Source organism: Haliaeetus albicilla, chromosome 11 (genome assembly GCF_947461875.1).
Source record: "Haliaeetus albicilla chromosome 11, bHalAlb1.1, whole genome shotgun sequence".
Taxonomy (NCBI): domain Eukaryota; kingdom Metazoa; phylum Chordata; class Aves; order Accipitriformes; family Accipitridae; genus Haliaeetus; species Haliaeetus albicilla.
The window spans coordinates 35212735-35236994 of record NC_091493.1 but is presented as its reverse complement, the minus strand read 5'-3'; the positions used below and the strand labels follow the sequence as shown (position 1 = coordinate 35236994).

General features: G+C 42.3%; 1 protein-coding gene across 1 annotated transcript; it reads left to right on the top strand.

Moving 5' to 3' along the window:
* Positions 1–715: 715 nt before the first annotated feature.
* Positions 716–22777, top strand: RGS10 (regulator of G protein signaling 10). Its single transcript, XM_069797099.1, has 5 exons — positions 716–879; positions 7189–7307; positions 8781–8867; positions 15648–15791; positions 19422–22777. The coding sequence occupies exons 1-5, from the start codon at positions 831–833 to the stop codon at positions 19566–19568; spliced, it is 546 nt and encodes a 181-aa protein (XP_069653200.1). The 5' UTR covers positions 716–830; the 3' UTR covers positions 19569–22777.
* Positions 22778–24260: the final 1483 nt, after the last annotated feature.

The window sequence follows — 24260 nt, the reverse complement described above, 5'->3', positions numbered from 1 at the left end:
AAACCTGGCGCTTCTATTTTGGTAAGAAAGCACACACGTTCATAAAGGTGACCGACCGCCTTAGGGCAGCGTGTTTGTTCCTTGCACCTGCCCAGCGAAGATTTAATGGTGTCTGGTGGCTGAGTGCTGGCTGGAGATGCTGCCCGATGTCTGAGAGCGCAACGAGAGGAGCAGAGCGGGGAGCAGGAGGCTTGAGCCTGGGAAGAGGAGGGAGAGAGGAGATGGACGTGAGTGAATTGAACTAACGGTGCTGTCCGGAAGGGTAGGGAAGGGGGGTGAGAGCGGAGAAGGCTGGAACTGGAGCAGCTGGAGGCCCGCACCGAAGGGGCTTAGGCTGGGAAGGGGAACGGTGCCGTTCTCCACAGGCCCCCGGAGGAGAGAGTGAAGACCCACCATTGCCACGTTGCATTTGACGGTCTGCGCGCCTCACGGTAACGTGGAAACGCAACCGCTCCCCTCAGCCCGGGACGCGGCCCGTCTCGGACCACTGACAGCACCCGTCCTCCTCCTCCTCCTCCTCCGCCGTGCCGGCCCGGCCCGCGGCCGCCCGTCATCCTCCCCAGCCCGCCGCGGTGAGGCGGCCCCGCGGCAGAGAGCGGGCCGGGCGCCGCCTTCCCCTCACGGCCGGTTGGCGGCGGGCAGGGCGCGGCCGCGGCGCCTGTCAGGAGGCGGCGGTTGGGGTGTGTGTGGAGGGGGGGGGAGGCGTTCGGCTGTGAGGGAGCGGAGCGGGGCGGGACGGGACGGGGCGGCCTCCCCGCGGGGGAGCGGGGAAGGCTCGGCCGCCCCCCTCCGGCTCCGGGCAGCGCGGGGCCGCGCGGCCGCCCCCGAGGATGTTTAACCGGGCCGTGAGCCGGCTCAGCAGGAAGCGCCCGCCGTCAGGTAAGGGGGGGTAAGAGGGCGGGCAACCCCCCCGGCCGCTCCCGCCTGAGGAAGAGCCGGCGGCAGGGGAAGGGGCTGCGCTTCTCCCTCGCTCCAGACCTCAGCGTCGGGGAAGGAAAGCGCGGGCGAGCCCCCTCCCGGCGGCGGGGGGTGCTGGCCGGGAGCCGGTCTCCCGCCCTTTCGGCTGAGGGGAGCCGAGCGAGCCCGCGCTCCTCGCCCGGCTCCGTTAACCCCGGGCCGCGCCGGCTCCTCCGCCCGCCTCGCCGGTCCCCGCGTCCCAGCGGGCTTCAGCTCACCCGCAGGGCGGTTCGCCTTGCTGCGGACCTGTCCCTCCATCGTCAGCCTGGTGCCCGGCGTGGCGTGGCGTGGCTCGGCTCTGCCCGGGCTTGCGGCGGACCCGCGGGCCGTGTTACCGGCGCGATGAGCTGCATGAACCGGCCGTGGCTCGGGAGGGAAGCGCGGTTCTTCCCGCTCCGGCAGCTGCGCGGAAGAGGGAACTGGGTTCTACCGGGGCTTATGCCTCATCAGCCGAATCTTGATTGCGAACCGCTGCCCGCCGCTGTTGTCGGTAGCGAGGCAATAGCCCGGAACATCAGAGCGTGATGGTTCCGGCTCTAAACTGACTTCGAGGAGTTTGGAGGGAGCGTCTTAAACCGGGAGTTACGGAGGCGTAATAAATGTAGGACTTCACAGTTCCCCCTGCAGACAGGCGCTGTAACGTGTTCGTGCTGCTACGGGGCATCTCGTGGCGCGGTGCCTCTGAGGCTGTAAGTCTGTCGATTCCAAGGGGGTAATAGGTATCCTTGCTAAAACAGTTGGGGTAAAAGTTACAAACTCGGAATTCCAGAAAGTAACGCTACGCTTTATAACCTACAGTAAGAAGTTACAGTCTTTCTAAGAAAAGCCAAATGCGGTGTTTGTCTAGAGTTGGGCTTTTTTTAAAGGGTATATGTCTGGTGAACGCTTCCAGAGATGCTACAAAAGCGGAACGTCCCTCTAGTTTCCTTCCTTATAGTTAAAAGTGGAATCCAGTAGCCATCTGTAGTTAGAGACAGTCAAAAGAGGATGTTGAGGCTCATGCTTTGAACAACCAAAGCATGCAAAGGACAGCCCTTCTGTAGTGAAAAGGTCTAAAATTTAGCTGCTACTAAGAAAAAATTGTTGTGTGAGGATTCATCCAGTGGCGCTTGGAGACATGGAAAGTAAGGGAATTTTCCCTTTTCAGCTGCCTACTGACGAAGTTGCCTACTCTTTCATAACCTTGGATTTATTAATTCCAGACTGGTGATTGTGGCTGGATAGGCATTCTGGTGACCGTAGGAAAAGACAAGGTATTCAGAGTACTTTTAAAGTAATAATAAAGGTTTGTGGCTCGCAGCTTTATCATCCAGGTGAAAAAGGGGGAAATGCAGGCAGTGTGATCAGAAGTTCTTCAAGAAGAAATCGAGAAGGCTTTCTCTTAATGTTGTATATTAATGTTTAAATACAGAATAAGGAATGTGCTATCTATATGGTGCTTTTGTCATATCTACTGTTTGTGTGCCGGTTGTCTTTTGTTAAGGAGTTTGCAAAAGGTGTGTGCGGGAAAGAGGCAGTTGGAATAGGCATTTAGGTTCCATGCAACAGGATGCTGTGAAGCGTGTGAGTCTGTGCCCTTTGAGACGGTGCCATGCAGGCCACTGCATCAACAGTTTGAGAATGACAGCAGCTTGGGAAACCGTTGTGGTGCGTAGTCCTTCTGGAAAGCAGATGGATTAGCATGACTGACTCAACTAGGTGTGTCTGAATCTCTGAAAGTTTGATGGGTTTCCACACTCTTTTGTGCTTTTCGAAAGCAAGGGCCGGAACCATGAGTTTTGACTTGCAAAGTTGTATATTTTTATGTTATTGACTCCTTCTGCGGTTTCAGTCCAAGCTCCTGTTTGGAGAATGCAAATATTTTCCATTTTTGATACCATGCTTCAACAGATAATTACAGTGTTATTAGTGCTGCACTTACTGTTATATCTATCGTTTACAAAGAGCCTTTATCTGCAGTCCAATGCGGCGGTACTATTGTGCGATGGGGGAAGGCAGCTTCTATAAGATTCTTCTCTAAAATAATGCTCTAGCTAATGTAACTGCCTATTTGTTGGCTTGGTATGGGGTTCTTCTCTAAAATAATGGTGCTATTAAAATAAGCATGTAATCATTTACTGCTTTTGTAGAAGCAGCTGGCCACTGCACATCATGCAAGCAGTTGTGTTATGGTTGTACACTCAGTGGAAAGTTTGCTTCAGCAGAGACTCTACGACTGTGCTCCGCTGTGCATGCTTTGTTGGCTTTCTCTGCCTCTTGGTTTCTAACCAGCATAAAAGATAGCAAGTGCTCTCCTGTGACAGAAATGTAGTTAGCGTATTTATCATCTGTTGTACATTCTGTGTGTTACTTTTACAGAAATATTGGTGAAGAGCTGCCATTTTGTAATACCCTTTTTGATGCATAAAATTATCTCAGTTTTCAGTAACAGCAAATGTCTGCCTTCCTCATTTAAATGATCATACTAATGTATACATTTTGATTGTCAAACGTTGGTATTGAGCTTGTTATTTCCAGGTTTATATTATTTAACTTTTTCACTGATGATTTTAACAGAAGAAAGTTACCTTTATAAATAGCAAACAGAGATAAATAGGTTTCAGGAGGGCCATTCATGTAATTACATTTATTGCGCTATTGCCTTCTAAAATAAATTGTTTCAGACTTTCATTAAATTGTATTTCAGTGGAAGTATCATTTTTAAGGTAGTTTAGCAATGTGTTATGGGATATGGACTTGGGGATAAAAATTCTAGAAATCACACATCAAATCTGCTAAATGAAACCAGCATGTGGATTGGAAAGTTATGATCCTAATTGGGGGAGGTCACTTTTGTATTAGAAAAAATGTTTGTGATGATGTATTTAATGGGATATAATAAAAATACCCAGCAGTTCTAATATCCTTGTAAAATTTCAGGGTGTTGCCTACTGTCATGTGCAGCCTATTTACATTTGCGCTGAAGGGCAATGTTAATGTTTTATGGTGGTTGCAAAGGAACACTGAACATGGGGACTAATGGTGCTCAGCCCGGAGGGAGAAAGCCTGATCAATGCCATGCCCAGCACAGAGACCTGAGCCCTCCAGGACTGTTGGCACATTCCCTGGCATCGCTTTGGCCCCTGCCAGCTGTGTTGCCCCCAGCACAGAGGGCAGGATGGTACCAGCCAGGCGATGTCCCCAGCAGGCTGTCTGGATGCAGTTCCTGTGTTTTGGGGGGACTGCTCAGGACAAGAGCTGTGCTGCACTGCCCGATGGCAGGATCCAAGAGTGTTCTCTGGTCTCTCGTGTTTATTATGTACAAGCGGTCCGAGGGTCTGCCTCCATTGCGACACTATGGTTGGTGTCCCCTGCCTCGGTGTGGACTGATGCTGGGAGCTGTAGCCCGGGCTGAGCTGGGATTGCGGCTGCCAGTGGGACCCATGCCGGCTCGGCAGAGCTGCCCAGCGCCTGCGACATCCCGTAGCCTCTGCTCTGGGGAACTGCAAGCTTGAATCAGTGAGGCGAGGGCTAAATGAAAGGGTTGCATTGTATGAGCAATGGACAGGCAAGCCTCATCTCAGTAGCACAGTACGTTTTGGGTTGTGGGCAGGTGGTTAAGTGAGGAAAAAACTGAGCAACAGAGTCCTGTACAGCAAGGCTCAGCAGAACGGACATTAAGAAGTTGTGTGGGTCCTCCCTCCAAAACGAAATTTTTCTCTACTAAGGCCCTTGGAGGAGAAGGTAGGGAGAAAGGAAGCAGGGTCATAGGAGAATGCAGGGTTTGGAGGGTGACAAGGAGGAGCGGGGGGGGGAACGTAAACAGTGGATGGAGCTGGGTTGTGCTGGGTAGGCTGGAAGTGAGAGGAAGCTGGGGAGAATGGTGATTAGGGAGGAGAGAGAATGGCCAGCAGTAGAATGAGAAATCAGCGAAAGCAGCTGAGGGGAAGCAGATCGATGTGTCCTGGGTGCGTGGAAGCACTTGTTCCGGCCTTTGTCTGCTCACCAGAAATATTTTTAGGTTCTCATGGCACTGGGTCTGCCCTGTATTGCATTGGCTCATTGAAATACATGCTTTTCAAAGTAATCATTAATGTCCACTTAAAATTTGGCTGGAAAAGAAACACTAGAAATAAAATCTCACTCACATAAGTTCTGTGCTAAATCATATATAAAATAAGGGAATGGCCTGGTTCTTCAGGCCATTAGCAGCTGTACACATAGAGCTGCCATTCTGTTTGGAGGTGAGAGTGTGTAACGAGATTCAAGCTCCTCAGAGGTAATTGTGTTCTGCTCCATTGTACTTGGCTATTCCCACTTAAATCTCACAGATTTTACTGAGATTAGATGCCCAGATACTTTGAGTCAGTTTCCTAAAATAAATTTTGCAAGCAATAATCAAGAACCACATCCTTTTGCATGAGGGGAGGGGAAACTGAGGCACGGTTAACTCACTGTACTTGTGTCATGTATGAAATCTTCTGTAGTGGTTTGGAGACAATCCTCAGGTTCTGACTCGTGACCTTTAGCAGAGTTTTCTTATACAGAGCTGTAGGTACACTTGCTGCTTTGGAGACCAGTCTGTCACACTCCTTACCCAAATTGGTTATGATCTTGGATCCTGAAAGGTTTTGTGCAGGCATAGAGTTGTGCATTCATTGTGTAAGAAATTTTAGGTTGGTGCTGTAACTGCATCATAGAGTTACAGCAGGACAGACGAAAGAGAGACAGGATTTACACATGAAAAATGTAGTCTGCAGCGACCATTTGCTCAATCATTTTAGATGCGTTCCTTCCTTTTACGTCTGTATTTACTTGGGGCATGAGTATAGATCTCTCAGTGTTAGGCAATGGGTATGAAATCCACGGCTCTGGAAAGTTTACCTCTTTTCCAGCTTTGTAATTTCTCCTGTATAAAAAACCCTCATTCCTATCAAGGAAGGAGATGTTCATTCATTTAAAACAGTGGTCCATCTCACTGTTAGAAAAACAAACAGACTCTACAGGTCCCTACCAACCAAAACTCAGTAGGCTTTGCTGTCTGTCGTGCCAATATTTTGTAGGGCTTTAACCTTAGCATTTATCATTCTAGCTACCGGCTAAAAGGGCATCTGATAGTATAGCTCTGCATAGATAGTTTTTTGAGATACTTGCTGAGGTTTAGTTTCATTGGGGAGGAAGGGTTTTTTAACAGAGCTTAAGCAGAAGTTACTAAGATCCACATTTCCAATAAGCTGCTGGGAGAAACAAAGGGATTATAAAAATAAATAGAACCTGTATTGATTACAGTAAGAGTTTTGTGCGCTTTTCCAGTGTGTAGTGACCTGAAGTGGAGCTCTTAGCCTGACTTCTCATGGCCTGCATTCCTGCTGTCTTCCCTGGGCATTTTGGGTGTGAGAAGAAAGGAGGCCAAGTGCTTTATGTCTGTTTTAGAGTTTTTCAGGTCAACAGTAATATTCCTGGAATCTTCCCAAGTAATAGGTTTTCTCATGGGTAGCCAGCAAACCATTTTTTTGGCATCACCAGCCTTGGATGTAACATACTTGTCCCTGGGATAGAAAAATTCAAAAATGTATACCATCTCTCCTATCTGTGAGAAGGCTGGCTGACATATAAGATGTTGGCACAGTCCAGCACACCTTATAAAAGCAGAATTTCAGTGGACTTGAAAACAAACAAGCAAATGGAAAAAACACCCAAATACCACTTGCCCAATAGCAGGTTGACTCAGCTGGAATGAGGCTTCTCTGCCAGCTGTTTTTCCTCCTGTTAGACTGGGTTAACATATTGGACTTGTTCTCCTGCTAAACAAAGCATTATTTTTCTTTCTCTCATTGCCTTTTCCCAACCTCCAGTCATGATTCTTTTCTTAAAAATAAATTTCGTGTCTGTGACTGACCAGGATTTGCTTTGTAGAAGCTAATGTTGTTGACAGTGCCAGAACAAAAGGCAAATGGTCCTTTTATTACACAGGCTGCGGTCATTGTGTTCCATGTGCAAAAGGTGCTTGAACTCCTATAAAATAGTGACAGTGCCTACTTACATACTCATGAATTATATAACTGCAGCGCATTTTTGCCTCCTTATAGGCAAAGAAGAATTCAAATATGTGTGTGTGTTTATTTTCAGTTTTGTGGTATTTCCTTTAAGGAGAGCAGCTGTAATCCAAGGATGCAGAGGACAATGGGGAAGAAATGTATGTGACATGCATCACTTCTAACAAAGATGGTGTTTTTTTCAATTTTTTTCCAGAGATAAACGACAGCGAGGGTCACCCAAGCAGCAGCCATCAAACCTTGAAAGGAACCTCAAAATGGGCTACATCACTGGAGAACCTCCTTGAAGATCCAGAAGGAGTGAAACGATTTAGGGTTGCTATATTAACTATGGATATTTATATAAACCAAAATTAGGATTTAAAGCTGAATGAGACTCAGCATAAATGGTGCAGGTGTGCCAGTGCTGAAAGCACACAGGCATGCATCCTTCTAGATACCTACCCTGAGCAGAGGTGGCAGAGTTGGAGCTGTGGCATTTGCTGAGCTTCTGAGGTAGTGCCTTTTGCCCACTGGCACTGCAGCTTGCTGTCACGGAACATGGCACGTGGAAGACTTTTGGTTGCATCTTTCTAATCAGATCTATCAGCTGTTGCAAGGATTAACAAGTTACTGTTGGATAAACTACAGTCCTTGAGCCACTGATCTCTCTTGTCAAGCATTATTTATCACTGAGGACTGATCCTGCGCTCTTTATTCTCATATGTTGTCCTTACTTAAGCAAAGGGTTACCACTACCAGCTCCTCAGCCTGATAACTCTTGTGTGGCTCTTATTCTGTGTTGCAGCAGCTGTACTGAAAAGAATTCCCTTTACTACAAAGTGTGGGCTTGTGCAGCTCAAAATGCAGGATTGAGGCTTAATTAGGTGAGGGTGGCAAGTTGGTTTCTCAAGGCCTTCTTGCCATATTAGCTGTAGGAATAGGAACTACCTACTTGAGTATGGTTTTGCCATACCAAGCAATGATAAAATGCGCTGGGTTTCCTGCCAGACTGTTTTGAAAAGTGATGTAAACTAGAATTACAAAACACTGTGATTAAGAATTCTTTAAAAAAAAAGTAATCTTGATGCTATTTAATTCTTGGCGTTACTTAATATCTCTTTTCTAACACTTGAAAGAGAAAACTGATGATCCCCGAGCTATAAATATTTCAGTCATTATGTTTTACAGAGAAATTTAATGTAGATTTTTTTCCACATTTTAAAACATGCCTCACTTTTGGAGGAGTGTGCTTTGTTTAAACACTGTCTAGAGAACGCAAATACGTCTTCTGCTTTAGCTGACTTAAGTGAATTTATTGCCACTGATGATCCTGTTTAGAAACACTTTTATTTGTAGAGATTTTACTCATTAAAAAATCAGAAAGATACTAGATGAGAATCTCAAGTGATCTGTGACTCTCATTAAAATAGTTCATTATACTCACCCGCTAATGAATTCATATACTTTTGGATCTCCCTTTGAGCAATGACTGTAAAATTGCTCGAGTTATTTAAGGGAGACTGAGAAACTCTTCTTGTTAGTTACTGACACGCTCTGAGATTAAATGTAGCTCATCATTCTCCTGAAATGTGCTTTCAAAGTGCTGAATGTATGATTGTTCATTTGTGTCTTGGTAGTGTGCAGATGCACTAATGCAGTGGTTCCGTTACACTGTACTATGTAAACTCATACCATGGTAAAACTAGCTGTAGGCAGCTTATAGTTTTAATAGCTGTAGTAGGAAGAGAGAAGAACAATTGAGAAATTGGATCCTAATGTTTGTTTGTTTGTTTTTCTTTTCCCTAGGAATTTTTAAAGAAAGAATTTAGTGAAGAAAATGTTTTGTTCTGGCTAGCATGTGAAGAATTTAAGAAAACACAGGGGAAAAAACAGGTATGTTTCCTAAATAAATTTTACTTGTCAACAAAGTTTCCCTAGCAGAGCTGGAACTATAATGTTTCTGTTGCATAAGATGCTTCATTTGAGTGCAAATAAATATGTTTGAAGGAATTGCACTGAAAGCACGGTGGTGGAATTGTTTGGAAACAAAGCTGGTTCTATTTCAAACCAAAACAAAATGCTGAAATTGTCAAGTTTCCCATGTTTTGAAAACTCTGAACTTTTTGTTGTTGCTTGGGAATAGCAAAAGGTTTAATTCAGTGATGTTGCATCATCTTGCTTGAAGATATATTCATTCATGACGTTTTTTAAAGCATAGCGGCTATTACATGAAAATATACACCATTATTATAAATTTAGTGGAACATAAAAATAACAATCAGTGCAAACAAAATGTTTTATAATACCAAAAAGAAAAGTTTTGCCTTATCAAATTAAAAGTTACAAAACAAAAGAAGTTGACTGTCCATTTAGACTTTTTTGTTTCAATATTTATTCAAATTGACATATACCTGCAGAGCATTTTTGTTTTCATGAAAGTATATTTTTCTAGTAGAAAATATTCTATTGGAATGAGCCACCTCCAATTTTTTCCACTGCTTGAATCTTGGTCTACATTTAGATCCACCAGGAACGCAGGATCCACTTTCCTATTTAGGCTTTGAAGCCTATAGAGTCAGGCCTAAAATATGTACTGTGTTTTGTTTGATTGTTTCTGAAAAAATTTTTGTGATTTTTTTTTTTTTTTTTGAGAAATTCCAGATTTATTTGATCTTTGAGACAAGGATTCTGTGAGCATGAAATGAAGTAGTTTCAAAATTCCAGCTGAGCGTCTCCTTGAGAGTCAGACTCCTAAATCCCATAAGCCCTTTTTTTGAAATCCCACCTTTATACTTTTCACATGTGTGCAGCTCTTGTTGCCAAAGGGAGCATTTTAGAAGGCAGCAGGTGCAAATGTACAGCCCCTTTTGCACTCTTCTGGCCAAAGTAAGCAGAGTACCATGAGGAGCTGAGGCTGGGAAAATGGCACTTAAATCTGCTTCAAATGGGACCGTAAGTGCTTTGACTAACATCAGAAATGGCAGGGAATAGGAATCAGGTGGGGGAACTGGGCTGCTAGGGGTGTTATAAAGTGCAGGCGTAAGAGAGCTGCATCTGGACTGCGGGATTCCTCTCTTAAGGTCAGTCAAATATCGTCAGCTGAAACTGTTTCCCAGTAGATTTTCAACAAAATATCCCTGGATTTTCAACAACACGTATTTTTGAGAGGGGAGTCTACTTTCTGTAAATGTTCTCTATTTTACACTGAAAAAACAATTTGCTTGTTTCAGTTGTGAATATTTTTTGGTATTGATAACTCTATCAATAGTACAGAAATAATAATTTTTGCAAGAAGAGGAAAATGTTCAATTTGACTGCACACTTTGTAATATTTAGCACTGTTTCAGCTTGGCGTATTTAGCTACTTCCCTCCCTCATTAAGGTCCATGCGTGCAGACGCTCTTCAGAAGAGAACAGCTAGTCAGGCTATTTTTCTGTACGATGCAAGGCCTAAAGAGAAATAAAGTAAGTGAGATGGGTTAAAAGAGGGAACTGTGCTAGATGCCACCATGATGGCAGCAATATTGGTAGCTGGAGTGAGGCCAGGAGTTCTTCTTTCCCCTTGCGTGTAAGGGAATGTTTCAGCCGCAGCCTGTCTGGGTTGCACTGGGAGCCACCTCCTGTCTGGGCGAGCGTGGTTCCATCAGTCCCACTGACCTGGCCCTGCTTCGGCACAAGCTGCAGATCTCATTATTGTGAATTTGTGACAAAGCATTTCCTCTCTTTTGTCCCCAGATGTCCATACAACGTCTTGGCTGGTATGTTCGATATGCTGGGCTGGGGATCTAGGTATTCTTGATCTCTCTCCCTAGTCCATTAAAATAATTTGATTTCTGAGCTGGTGGAGCAGAAGCCAGCATCACAGTCCACAGCCAAATGGGAAGAACCCTTTGCTTTGTACAGGGCAGATGTTTTTTCTTTGTATGTCGTACAGTGTCCTTGCCAAGAGGTATGTAGCTTTTTCTTGATACCCCTTGGACAGATATCAAATTGCATTTTAAAGTGGAAATGAAAGTGGAAAATCCTTCTGTAAGGTCCCACATTTTGCAATGGGATAATAATCCTATTTTCCCTTGCTAAATAATTTCCATCTTTTCAGCTATTTTAGGATTGCGCATGCTAGTGCAGGAAATGGTAAACTGTTGTATAGAGACAGTAACTTAATGAATTCTTGAGTGAATGGCCAAATGAATGGACAGAGACTTAACTAGGTTCCATTTAGCTTAATTATTCAGTACCAGTCATTACACAGTATGGTCAATCTGGAGTCTAGTACTGCCAAAGCTATTACAGCTGGCTAGAATAAATGTGCTTTAGAATGACACAGACTTACAGTAAATTTTTATAGCTACTGCTTATGGACGGCTTTATCTAGATAATTTACAAAGCTAGAAAAAGCACTAAAATTAGAAATCTTTCCAGTGCTTATAATAGTATGAAGTATGAATTTGTCTGCTGAAAGCAACTCTTGCAGAAATCACTTTGTATCTATCTAATGTGAGCAAAGTATTCTAAAAACAACCTTATACTTATTTTACAACCTGCTTCTCATTAAAACTGGTTTACCACAGAAACTAGCTTATAGACACTTAGACTTTTGGTCAGATGAAATTGATTTCAATTTAACCCAGTTCGTATGAGATTTTTTTTTTCCCCATTGTTAAAGTAGAAGATAAACTTTTCAGTACTTGACATGAGAGTGTTAGCGTGGGGTTTTTCTTGGTCAGTTTAAACTTTCACAAAGGTCACCGTCTGGCCAGTGGATTAAATATCCATTGTGCCTAGTGTTATTGTCATCCCTTCAGTGTCAGCTGGGAGCAGTGTTTGGTTTTGTATAGGCTGCTATACCATTAGGTATAATGTTATATATTAGGTATAGTATATATAGCCACTGTTAGGGTGGTTGGCTCAGTAAATGTGCTGTCCTTCTCTCATGTCCTTTCTGGTCTTCACAGGTAGATGCAGGCTCACCCTGCTCCTGCTTTTTGTTCGTTGCAAACTGTCTAACTGTTAGTGCTGTTCTGAGAAAATATCCTGGGCCTTTCCTAACAGCTTATTAAATTTGGTTCAGTTGTTACTCTAACCACAGTCACGTGGGCTCTGCCTAGAAGCTGACTTATATCAAGCCAACACAGGCAGATCTTGCAAGATGCTGTGCAGATACATCTTCTCTGTCCCCTTCCTCTTGAACGTGAACTGCTATGCAGCCGGGATTGCTAGATCACAGGACAAGAGGGAGCACCGGCAAGAAGAAGCCAGGCCCTTGACTGTTGTGTTGGCTCTAGACTAGTGGTGGGAGCGCTTAGTCAGGAGAAAGCAGAAATGTAGTTCAGACCAGACTGCTCCAAGAGTTTGTGTTTGTTTTCCTGTTTGGGTGAACTAATAAAAAATGCATGCATATTTCAGGGAGCAGGGGAGATTTTCAGCATCTGCAGAGCTAGACACCAAGCAGACTACGTTACTGGACTAGGCAGGTTTTAGATGGACTGGATTCAGCCTATCTTCTTGCAGTACAGAAGCGCAAACTCCTCCCCTCAGCTCAAGACATGTCTCTGTAGTTTTAAAAAAAGGATATTCTTTCTTCATCATTCCTTTAAAATTGAAGTTAAAATAGAAATCTAATTTTTAGCGAAGACTGAGGAAGGAATTAGGTCAAGTCCACTTGTAGCAGTGAGCTCTGCTGCCACCCATATGGTCCTCATCTGAGGACACATTTAATTATTGGAATGGGAGTGGTGGGGATAAGTGAATAAAATGTAACTTTAAATATTTTATTGGAGTTAGTCATATGCTATTGCGTTTGTGACTGTTAATGAAATAAACAACGTCCATTGTGCTACTTCCCAAGGTTTAAGTGTTTCTTCTCTTGCAGCTGAGCTTTAAAAATAAATTACAGGTTATAATAAATGCTTTAAACTACAGGGAATCTTTTCAGCTATTGCTAAAACCCACCAAAATACCCATGTCGAGAAGTTTTGTAGAGAACAATGTCAGAACAAAGTATACCTATTCAAGAGTTTCTTTTGCCGCTTCCCATGTGTAATGTGGCAATGGTTAAGCAGAACTGGGTAATGCTGCACAGCTGCTAACTGCTGGAGCCTGTTCTGATGAGCATCTGGGAGTTCCATTCACCTCATTTGGGAACCACACAGGCTTGAGAGCTGAATTTGACCTTAGGAAAGGAAGTGGGAAAGAATATTGTATCCACTTGAAATAGTGAGGGGGATTTCTGTAGACAGAACTTTGTACTCCAAATGGGAATTTGGCACGGATGCTGGGGTGAGCGTGCAGATGTAAGTGAGAAGTGCCAGAAATCCTTTAATAACCACCTGTGAACAAGATCCCAGTGTAAGTGTTGTTTAGATTCCAGAGTCGAGTCCCCTGTGCTGAGGCATTAGTTTCAGGCTGATGCAGAACAAAGAATGCCGCCCACTGAATGGGGAACGTTGCTGCCTCTTCTCCCTGAACCTGGCTCTCCCTGAATGTCATTTGCAGGATGCATAAACATACTGGCAGCTTTAACTGTACTTACTTTAAAAAAAAAATAAAAAAAGTAGTTAAACTGATGCTCTACTACTGAAGCGTAGATGTGGAGTAACAGTTGTTCCATGTGGAGCAGAACCTGTAATGTTTGGCTATGCATTTCCATATTTACTATAAAGCCAGGTCCCCTGCGCCTCTCTAACAACCCCCTCTCCCTACCAGAGTGCTTTCGCTTCCTTTCTTTGTCATTCTTCCCTGCAAAATCCAGAGATCCTTCCCATTTTGCCAGCCTCCCACACAATTCTCTTGTTCCCCGCCATGTTCTTTAAACTTCCCCACAGTACTTCTAGTTTCATGTTTCCCCTCAAGCCTTGCTCTGCTCTTTTTCGGCAGTGCCCAGCTTGCTTCTGTGTTCCTTGAGCCAGCAGCACCTTGTGTTGTTCCTGAGATGGAGCTATGTGTGCATTGATTAGCCAGCTGCTAAGTACATGCTGGCAGTTCAAGTAGATGACTTTTGAACATATACTGCAGCTTCTCCCTCAGCGCACACACTGCTTTTTCTCTCCTTTTCCTTTCTCTCACCACTTTTTTCCATTGAATCAGTAGGAGGGTAATTATTTCGTAGTCCTTTGCCCTTCTCTTAAATATGGTTCAATTGGACAGCAGGTTCAAAAGTTATTTAGGTGGGACTGACAGTCAGTACAATCGCTTATGCTTGCTCATGTGATAATAGCTAAAGGTACCTTTACTGTGTCTGCATTAGGGTATTAACCTTACCAGTTAAAGCCATGATAACTCTGATCGATTGGATTAACTGCTCATTGAGAACAGACATGGCTGACCCAGTCCTCCCTGATCCATGAAACTGAAAAGATCAGAAATTGTTAAAAACACTTCATTGTGCCCTAATGCACCTGACACATGATGTTCTACCCATCAGATGAATAATCTGTTTTAAAAAGGATTACTCCTGGAAAATGTGTGTCCCCTTCAGCAGCGAGAGAGTTAACTCTTTAGGCCTTGTGAATTGTCAAACACATGTAGCTTTTCTTCTAATTATCCCCAAATGTTGATTCTCAGCTGTAAAACATGAAAGAAATTCTGTGACTCCTTCATGGGCAAGGATTTAAATGCTTCCTTCTTCAAGCCCACTTCTCATCAAAGACATAGCCCTTTAGCTGGTGCTGGTCTGGAGATGCGGTTGCCCATTAGATGTGCAATGGGGAATGCTGATGAGCACCCGTGGCTTGGGATTGTACAGTGCCTGCTCCTGCATGGGCCTTGTTTTCAGTGAGCAGAATTCACATTGCAGCAGGAGGCTTGCCTCTCTTCTCCCCCACTGGCTTTCTCTTATCTGTCCTTCTGGTCAAGGGGAAGCTTGCACTGAATTTCAGAGGACTGTGACCACTCATTTACTGCTTTGAAGCTTAAAGATGCTGGGCTGAGTCAAAATGTTATCGCAGTTACTGATTTATCAAGAGAAGAACACTGAAACAGGATTGCTGAAATCAGGGCAAACACTAACAAACAGCTTTATGCAAGTCACACCTATCCTTATTTATCAGCTTTCAGAGGCTCTTGAGAGTCTTATCTTTACCATTAGCCAAGCTGCTGGGGTTTTTTTAATCGTGTAGTCAGTGTTGCATGTGAGCTGCCCTGAGGTAAAAATGTAGTTATGACAAAGCATGTAGTATGACAAGGTTATCTAGCAGTAGCATGGATTATACACTGACTTTGCTTAGTTTTGCCTGACAGTAGGACTAAGTTTCCACAGTGTTTTTTCCTCTGGGTTCCTTGCGCATACTGATTATCTGTTAGTAAAAATAGTCTTCTAAATAGTGAAGACAAGGCCTAGCTGATGATGCTGAGCAGTTTTACACTAGATACTCGGATTCAAACATCACAACCTGCTGTTTGACCTGAGTGCTGAATACTGGAAGCTTCCACTCACGTCAGTGCAGCAGTTAGCCTGCAGAGGTGTTTTTCCTCCAGTACAAATGAATATACACAAATAAGCTATTGTATGTATATTTGTTTTGTTACTTGTTTTCTTTTTTAATTCAGACTATGTTTTGGGTTTAGGATGTAAACCTCAAGAAGTGACCTAGAGCAGTCTCCAACAAAACATTGACAAATATGGAGAATATTCCCACAGCAAATAATTCTTTAAATAAATATGTCCTTTTGCAGATGCAAGAAAAAGCTAAAGAAATTTATATGACTTTCCTGTCCAGTAAAGCTTCCTCCCAAGTCAATGTTGAAGGGCAGTCCCGTTTGAATGAGACCATTTTGGAGACACCTCACCCTCTCATGTTTCAGAAGCTCCAGGACCAGGTAAAGTTATTTTCTTCAAGAACAGAATTTCTTTAGGTTTTGTCTGCTTTTAATGGACTCTGCTTTCTAAGCACAAGCTAGTGTAGGAAGTTGGGAATGTGCCTACTGCTACCTGTGGCTTGGATTGAATAGGTAGGCATGGAGCTGGGTTACTTCTGTATTGGCAATACTAATGCAGCCACTCTGAGGGTGGATGCACTGTATCCCAGGTTCTTGGCCCCATCTAACTAGGGCCAATTAGTTAAGACAATCAGTGCAACCATGCTGATTCCAGTTCAGGACTTCCCTGGAAAATCGGATGAAGTTTTCTCCTGGGTTCCTCTGCTGGTAGCTTGAGAATCACCCAGCTGACTAGCTTTGTGCCTACGTTTTCCTGTGTATTCACTTGAGCTGAGTCATTGCTGATGTTTGTTTCCGTAGTTGCCACTGGTTTCCCTGAGAGCTCAAGATTCTTCACTTTGCTTTGTTTTGGTATTTATATTGATATGAATATAATGCAATTTCCTGAAAAGTCTCCTCTTCTGTAACACACAAAACTTAAAAGAGGAGCTGGTATCTGCTTTGCCTTTTCCTACAGAACTTGGGAGGTCTGGCAGAAAGTAGGTGATGTTTTGCAGGCATGTCTTTTGGTGGTAAATTTTCTTGCTATTTAGCTTATTTTAAAGCATAAGTTATGAAGTGAGTCATTCTTATCTGAGGCTTTCCAGCACTTGCAGTCTGGACTATTTCTAATTTCTGTACCATCCTCAGGACTACCTGTATTTTCCATTTGGCTCTTTCTTTTGTGGAGAAACAGCACACTGATTTAAATAGTGTTTTCAATGCATTTCACATCAGGTGTTGAATAAGTTAGTTGGGCACTGGCTGGGTCAATTGAAGCAGTCTGAGGAGCAAAGGCTCTGCTGTCTTTCAAACAGGTTCCAAGTCATTAGCAGTGGAAATGTCTGAAACTCAATTTCCATGTGAAGAAATAGTTATTCATGGACGAACTTCTGACTTGGGGGAAGGGAAGGAAAATATTCTGGTAAATCTAAGCACTGCAGTTTAGGCTGGGTGATTACGAGAGTGAAGCTGGAGAGACTACTGGAGTTAAAATGTTTTGCAGTTTCACAAATGAGCATGCACGTGAACAGCCAGGGATTAGTAATACCTGAATTGGAAACACACTAGACCAGTGGTAGAGGAATCCCACTAGTGTGGGAAGAAAGTCTGTGAACTTTTAAAACTAAACGCAGAGCATTTCTACGTTGTTGCAGGTTTCAACCACTTAAAGCTTCTGTTTATTGCTGTTAGATAATAGTTCAGGAAGAGTTATGGTCTTCTCTAGTTTTCAATCCTTATAAAGTTATGAAGAGTGGTATAATTTGTTCTCTAAAGAACAGTGTTAACTACTGCTGGCACTGTGTGTCTGAAGTATAAAAAGGCAGAGCTTGAAAGCCACAGTTTGGTCTACAACATTACTGGTAACTAGCACTTCAGTTCTCCAGAGACCTACTGATTTAAATGGGGCTACTTGTGGGGAGTGGTTTTGTGCTCATGGGATGGCCTTAAACAAATAGCTTGGAGGCAGTTGTTCATGCTGAATAAAATGGGGTTAGTGGTTCATAGAAATCTGTAGATGTCAAAATACTTATGGGGTAAGTGTTCCTGCTCCACAGAGGTGATGAGAGGAGGGGAGGGAAAAAGACAATTCTGCTTTTGCATGTGATTATAAAATCTGTCGTGTGCATTTGGCTGACCAGACTCCAGAAGGTTTTGATCTTACAGTGCTCTTTCTCTCTGGGAGATGCTTTAAATGATAACAGGAACAAGAGGGGTCTAAGTTCTTCACGGTGACTTAGGAAGTTTTAAGGGGCAATGTCTTCCTTACAGGTTTTTTTTCCCTTGAGCTAGTTGGATAAATTTAATTATATTGTAGTTAGCCAGCACCAGGAGGTATAATTTGACTTCGCTTAACTGCATTGATTTGGGTCTACACTGAGTGGGTGTTTTGGGATTTTTAGCCTTCCAATATGTAGCTTATAAAGCAAGATTTCTACTGTTTTAAACATGAACTTAAATATTTAAATATGTAAACAAACAGTCATTAGTAAATGCTTCATGTAATTTATTTGCAAGGGGGATATTTCAGCAAACACACATACCAGAACAGTCAAATTTTGTGTGTTTGCCTTTATCTGTCCAGGTTCCTTGAGGATGTGAAATGAAAAAGCAGTTTGAGGTTATTATTTTTTTTCTTCCTAATAAACAGTTGTATTACCCAGTTGTACTATGAGTTAGAAATGAGGCCCATAAAGATAAAGTTCCAGTTACCCACACATGGATTATCCACACATGCAGTTCAGAATCCAGAAATTCATCTTGGAAATTCAGTTACTCTGAGTACCATAAAATGTAATCAGTCATGAAGCATGACTCAGAGAGGCTCCGCCAGTGAAATAATAGGCAGAGAGTGATGTAGGCTTTGGTTTTGCCTCAATTATAGTTTTGAGTTTTACTTTTTTCCTTCCCCTCTGTTTCGAGACCAAGCAAAATATAGTCCTGACATTGACACCTGAACAGATTCCAGGCTCCTCTCCCAATCCCTTTTGTTTTGTTTTCAGAAAACTCCAAATGAGTTCTAGCTTTTTTGTCTGAAATGGGTATAAATAGAAGAGAAAACAGTTATTTTGAGGGATGAGCCTAAACTCAAGCCCTGGGAGAGAAAAGCTATACTCAGTGATGACTTCATGCTTCCATGCTGGCTGTGTACTGGCTATGAGAAGAAGGGCAGGTCTTGGGCTACTGAAAAGCCTAATAGCACAAATTTAATCCATCACCAATTTTAAACCACATTTTAACTGGCAAATTACATCTATACCAGATCAGCTCTTTGTGACAGGTACCTGGAGCATTTCTGATCTGACCTGAGACCAGTCTTGGTATTCGGTTGTATAGTAGTCTAAAAAGGATGGGAAGATTGGTATAAGTTTAAGAAACATTGGTTAAACCAGTTGTTTCAGTCTAGGTTCAGTTTGAAGTTTTGGTACTTGTGTAAATTATTTAGAGGCTTTTCTTAGTTATCCAGTGCTCTGCATGTATAATGAGCTATTCTGTAATGTTCAAGAGTAACTGCAGTCAGAAAGGTGCCTAAAAGGTACCTCTTTTTCTTCAGCTCTGCTTCCTCCCTCTGAATATCTTCCAACTACCCTGCCAGAAGGACACCCTCGCTAGGTTTTACTCCTGGTGGCTTTGCAGGCCCAAGGCTGCTGTGGGAGGGGACCAGGTAATGTCCTGGCTTGTCCACACATGCAATTATGTGATCATCAGCTGCAAAATCCTACCTAGTGACCGTGGCATGTGACCTTCCACTTTCAGTATTAGGTTTTCAAAGTTGGCTATTGTGAAAACCATAATCTGATTCTTAAACTAATATGGACATTATTGCAAAATCGTGACCGTGGAACTTGCAATATTGTTTGCTATGTGCAGCCCCTTTTGAGAGTTTGAAGTGTGTTTTAATGTCATGCTTTTTAGTAATGCTTTAATACTAACAGAACAAAAATACATTAGAGTTCATATACCGTCCTCCTCATTTAAAATCTAGTTTTACTTAGGCGTTGTTTTTGTGTTTTTTCCCCCTCTTACCAGATATTCAATCTCATGAAATATGACAGCTACAGCCGCTTCTTAAAGTCAGAGATATTCCTAAACCATAAGAAGAGCGAGGAGCAAGAGGAGAATTCACCAGAGGCTCAGACTGCAGCTAAAAGAGCATCAAGAATTTACAACACATGATACAATGAATCTCTTAAGGAGAGGCAATACAATAACTAAATTACACTCAGGAACAGTCTAGGTTTATGGCAGTTGCATTTAGGGCTTGAAAAGCTCAAAACCTTTTTAGGAGATACTTACCTTCTTAATTGCTTGAACGACTAATTGTTTTTGCATGATAGCTAATAACCAAGCACCCATGGGAAGGCTGTTTCCTAGCTAAAAGGCTGAGATATTTCTCCATAGCATGAATTGCATTTCATATTTTACAAGTTAAAAGGCTTTCAATTTTTGTATTTTCTTTTGTGAGACACCATGATGATGAGAAATGGGAGATAGGTTGGTTGGTTTTTTTATTTTTGCCTTGTAATTTTTATTTGTGACCGGATTTTACATCCTGAATTGCTGGGAGAAGCTACTGAGGAGTACATTTCACGTTACTTTGTGGATGAGTCATTCATAGCAAACTTAATCATGAAGGGACAGCATCTTTCAGGGTTAAGCTCAATCGAATCCAATCCCTTCCTCTGTAACTTTGTTCTTTCAAGGTGCTATCTGTTTTGCTTTGCCTTTATTTTTTAATCAAAACACTTCTCTAATCATGATTTTAATTTCTGTATTTCTTAAATTTCCCCTGTTTTTTTTGCGGTAGACAATCACCTTCTTCAGAGGATGGAATAACCTGTATTCCCTTGAGAACAAAATCTCTTAAGATAGAGAGAATCTCTGAAGAACTTCTGAGAGCCTTTAGGAAACCTGACAGTTAATATCCCACTCTGGGCACACTGATTTCAGCAAAGCTTGACTCTCTCATGTCCTGCATGTCAGCATAACATCAGTGTCAGATGCCGGTATTGGGAAGCATCTAGTCTCTCCTAGGTCTCCTGAGCAATCCTGCTCTGTGCGGCAAGAATACTTTGGCAAAGGACCAACCAACAAAGTCTGGCTTTGTTTTACTAAAATCTTTCTACTAAAATCACCCTGCCTAATTTTGTTTGCCGCAGAGAAGTATTTCGGTGTTTCCTAATTGTAACTTTCAACAGCTGCAATGCAACAGGGGGTTGACGTTGTGATTTAGCCATTCTCACATCAGGCTTGAGAGGAAGGGGAATTGATTTCTGCCCAGAGCAATAAAAGATGAAATGTCAGGGTGGCAAAGGAAGACGCTCCCAATGAGCCTTCCATATTGTCCTGGGACTGTGTCAGAGCTGCAAAGCACATTTTGGCATACAATTTTTTATGTGTTTGTATATTTTTTTAATTAATTCACTGCAGTGTTACTAAATTGCAGTTTAAGTTGGGAAAGCCTATTAGCTACCTGCTCTATTTACAAGCTTTGCAGTGTGTAGTCTAGCTGTTTCACATTCTCTCATTATTTAATCCTTCATTTTTTGCACTGCTTTTCTTGAACTTTTGTTTATGTGCTGGCTAATCTAAATGCACAGTTAGCTTTAGATTGTTTTATAGTTCTTTTTTGTCAGAAAGGCCAGATATGTTTTATACATTACTGTCACTATCAATGTTTTCAAACAAAGTCTAGATTGTAATTTTTGAGGATGCAAACTCACTTGGTAGACTTGAGTATTTCTTGTAACTCTGAGCCACTCTTGCAGGTAATATGTAAAGACAATTGCTTCCATGGGCTCTTCCCTAGTTAGATGTAAGAGCAGGAACAGGAGTTCCGATTCTTCCCCTAGAGCTAAATGGCCTGTTCATTTTTAGAAAATCAAAGAAGAGGTCAATGCCTCCGTATGCATGTTTTAAGATGTAATTCTTATGCACTGAGTTCATTTTCCTTTTATGCTCTCAAAAGATTTAATGGTGAAGTCATAATCTTGCTTCAGGCACTTTTCAGTGGTATTTGACCTCATGCTTAAGTTGTATTTTAATGTTTTGCTGAATAGGAACAAAGTAAACACGTGCATGAATCCTTTTGTTGTGATGGGGCCTAGGCAATAGGACCATCCAGTTCTGGACCTGCCAACTATTTGTAACCTCAGGATTACCTCTTTTGAAAATTCACTGTAATAATGAACTCTTAATGCCTGCCACAGCAGAGGACAGAACTTCGATACCATTGAAGTCCTTGGGAATGGGCAGCTTAAACACATGTAGGAGTTGGGATTTGTCTCTTCCCAGTAAATGCAGCAGAAGTCTTAGTGATATCGAAAAATGCAGAGTGGGGACCTTCAGGGGAAAAATGCAGATGAGCTCTTACCACATTCATCACATGGATGCACAGTAGATTCATTTTTAATCATTTTGATTTTAAAAACACATGAGTAAGGGAGAAGAGTCTTTGACTATCATGTTTTAAAATAATAATAATAATAAATAAAACCAGAAGCTGTATGGACAATGGTAGGGCATTAAAGAGAGAAAATACTCGTTTGTAGCTGCTTATAAACAACATTTTCCTTGGCAATATGCTCCCTGTCAGGTACTGTCTTATTTGCTTGTTAAAGCAAATGCCCCATAGGAGTAGACACAAAGGTGCTTTACACTACTACCAAGCAAATGTTACTCAAATGGAAATTATTTTTTAGCAGCATCTCAATGCCTATGTTGTTTATTTCAATACCTGTGATGTTACTAAGATAATATACCTAAATCCACAAAACTCTTAATCATTGAATTGCTCTTTTTCCTCAGAAGTAAAAAGCTCATTGCCCTTTTGGCTGTCTTTTTTGTGGTGTCTGGTTTTGGCTTGTTTTTTAGAAGAAAACCAACAACTAGACTTGCAAGGTGCAGAAATGAAAGTTTTTTTTCCTATCCATTAGATTATCTGTATTTTCCAGTAAAAGAGCAATCAAAATAAAACCATGCAAGCTGATGTCTGTAATTGCAGCATGTATATATGTGGAGAAGGTTATTTTGCTTCTGTTGATATTATCACTGATCAAACTTGCTTTGTAAAATAGATTACATTTTCTCTATGTGGCATATAACAAATTGCACCGACAGAAAAGGAACTGAGTTTCCCTGTAAGTAAATCTTGCATTCCAGGAACAACTGTAAACATTGCATGGAACCTCAGGCTGTAAGTGGGTACTCAGAGTTGCTTTACGTAGAGATTAAAGATAGGATCTACTCCTTTTCATAGAACTTACACTGAAGGTATGAGCACAAAATGCAAGCAATAGAAGTTTCATGCCTGATTGCATGCCTTAAACTCTACCCTATTGTGTGTTTCTCAGCTAAAAATTAAAATAGTCTACAAGTACACCAAATCCATGTGCTGACAGTCGTTTTATGTTTTGAACAGTTTGGACCAAGATCACTTCACATCCCACAGTTATCCCATTTTCTGCTTTCAGTCCCTGTTAACACAGTTGCTGTCATAGTATGTTTTTCTCTTGGAAGATCAGAAGATGGGATGACACCGTGGGTTTCACTTCTGAGTGAGATGTTGTCTGAACAAATTGCAGAAGGTCACTTGAACAGCAGAAGATGCTTCTTTTGCATTCTTCATCTCCCTTTTCTTTGTTCCTGTTCGATTTCTTCCATTGTGCTTGCTTCAAGTTGCTAACCCATTGATGTGGAGAAGGAGGGTTTGAAAAACCGTAGGGAGGGAGAGAAAAAGGCTTGAATATTCAGGTTTGGATAACAGTTTGGAATGTGCTTATATTTTTACTGAAGATTCAGATTGATTTTTAAGTGGGTAGCATTTGCATCTGGGTTAAAAACTAATTAGGTCTATGATGCAGAGAGAGAGAGAGATCCCAAATCATTCTATGATTCTGTGACTGTGGTTCAAAGCCGAAAAGGGATATATTCCCCCTTTTACAAATTTTGTTTGTTTATAACTTTTTTCATCCTAAACCAGAGCAGCAAGTCTTACAAAGTCACCCAGCTTTGCCAAATGTCTGCCCCTGACACACGCAACGATTGTTGATGTGATAGTGTTCCTTTCCCTGTCCCAGAGGCAGTCCCTCTTGTTTTAAATCCAACACAGCTGATGTCCAAGGGCTTCAAGGGCTCTTTTGGCAGAGCCACAGTAAAAAGCAAGCTGCGGGGCATCCTTTATCCAAAGGATCTGTGTAACTTTACTGTATTGCCATACGAGCACCCAGCAGCAGCTGCATCACTTCTCATCACTCCAATTTAGGAGCTTTACTATAATTAAGTGAAAGATGCTTTTCGTCAGTGCTATTATATCTTGGCTCATCAGTGTGGCAAATCCATTTCAGTCAGGAGTTAAAAAGCACCCGATACTGAGGGCTTGGGGACGGAGGGGGAAGAAGTAGGGAAAGGCATTTTGCAGACTGCGATGGTTCTGCGGATAAATGAAATGCTCGCCAAATTTAACAGCACCCTCTCCTGGTTCTGGGCAGAATAACATGTAGGGACGCTGATGGTAGAGTAAAGCTGCAAATAGAGGAAAGTCACAGCTGCTTGTTTCCTCAAACGTGATGGACTTGCTGGGCTTTCTGTAGGCGATAAATGCGGCTAAGTTAAGATATTGCACTAAAATACTGAAATGGCTCTGGTTTTCATTAACGGCAGTTGGTGTTGCTTTGATCAAAACTTAATCAAACCTCGAGGGGATCACTGTGTATAAGAAAACCGATGAAAATTGCTTTGAAAGCTGGCATTATAGAGCAGACAATGCTCTCGACCTCCCGAGCATACTTTGTGCTACCAAACAACTTTAGAAAAGGGCCAGCAGTTGTCCCTTCCCCCACTACTGTTCTTGCTTTGGGCTGTGCTCAT

Excerpts from the sequence above, each read along its gene's own strand:
- RGS10 (XM_069797099.1), top strand. The coding sequence starts at position 831 with ATGTTTAACCGGGCCGTGAGCCGGCTCAGCAGGAAGCGCCCGCCGTCA. Across the intron at positions 7,308-8,780 it reads AAGGAGTGAAACGATTTAGG|GAATTTTTAAAGAAAGAATT; the intron begins GTTGCTATATTA and ends TCTTTTCCCTAG. Across the intron at positions 8,868-15,647 it reads AAACACAGGGGAAAAAACAG|ATGCAAGAAAAAGCTAAAGA; the intron begins GTATGTTTCCTA and ends GTCCTTTTGCAG.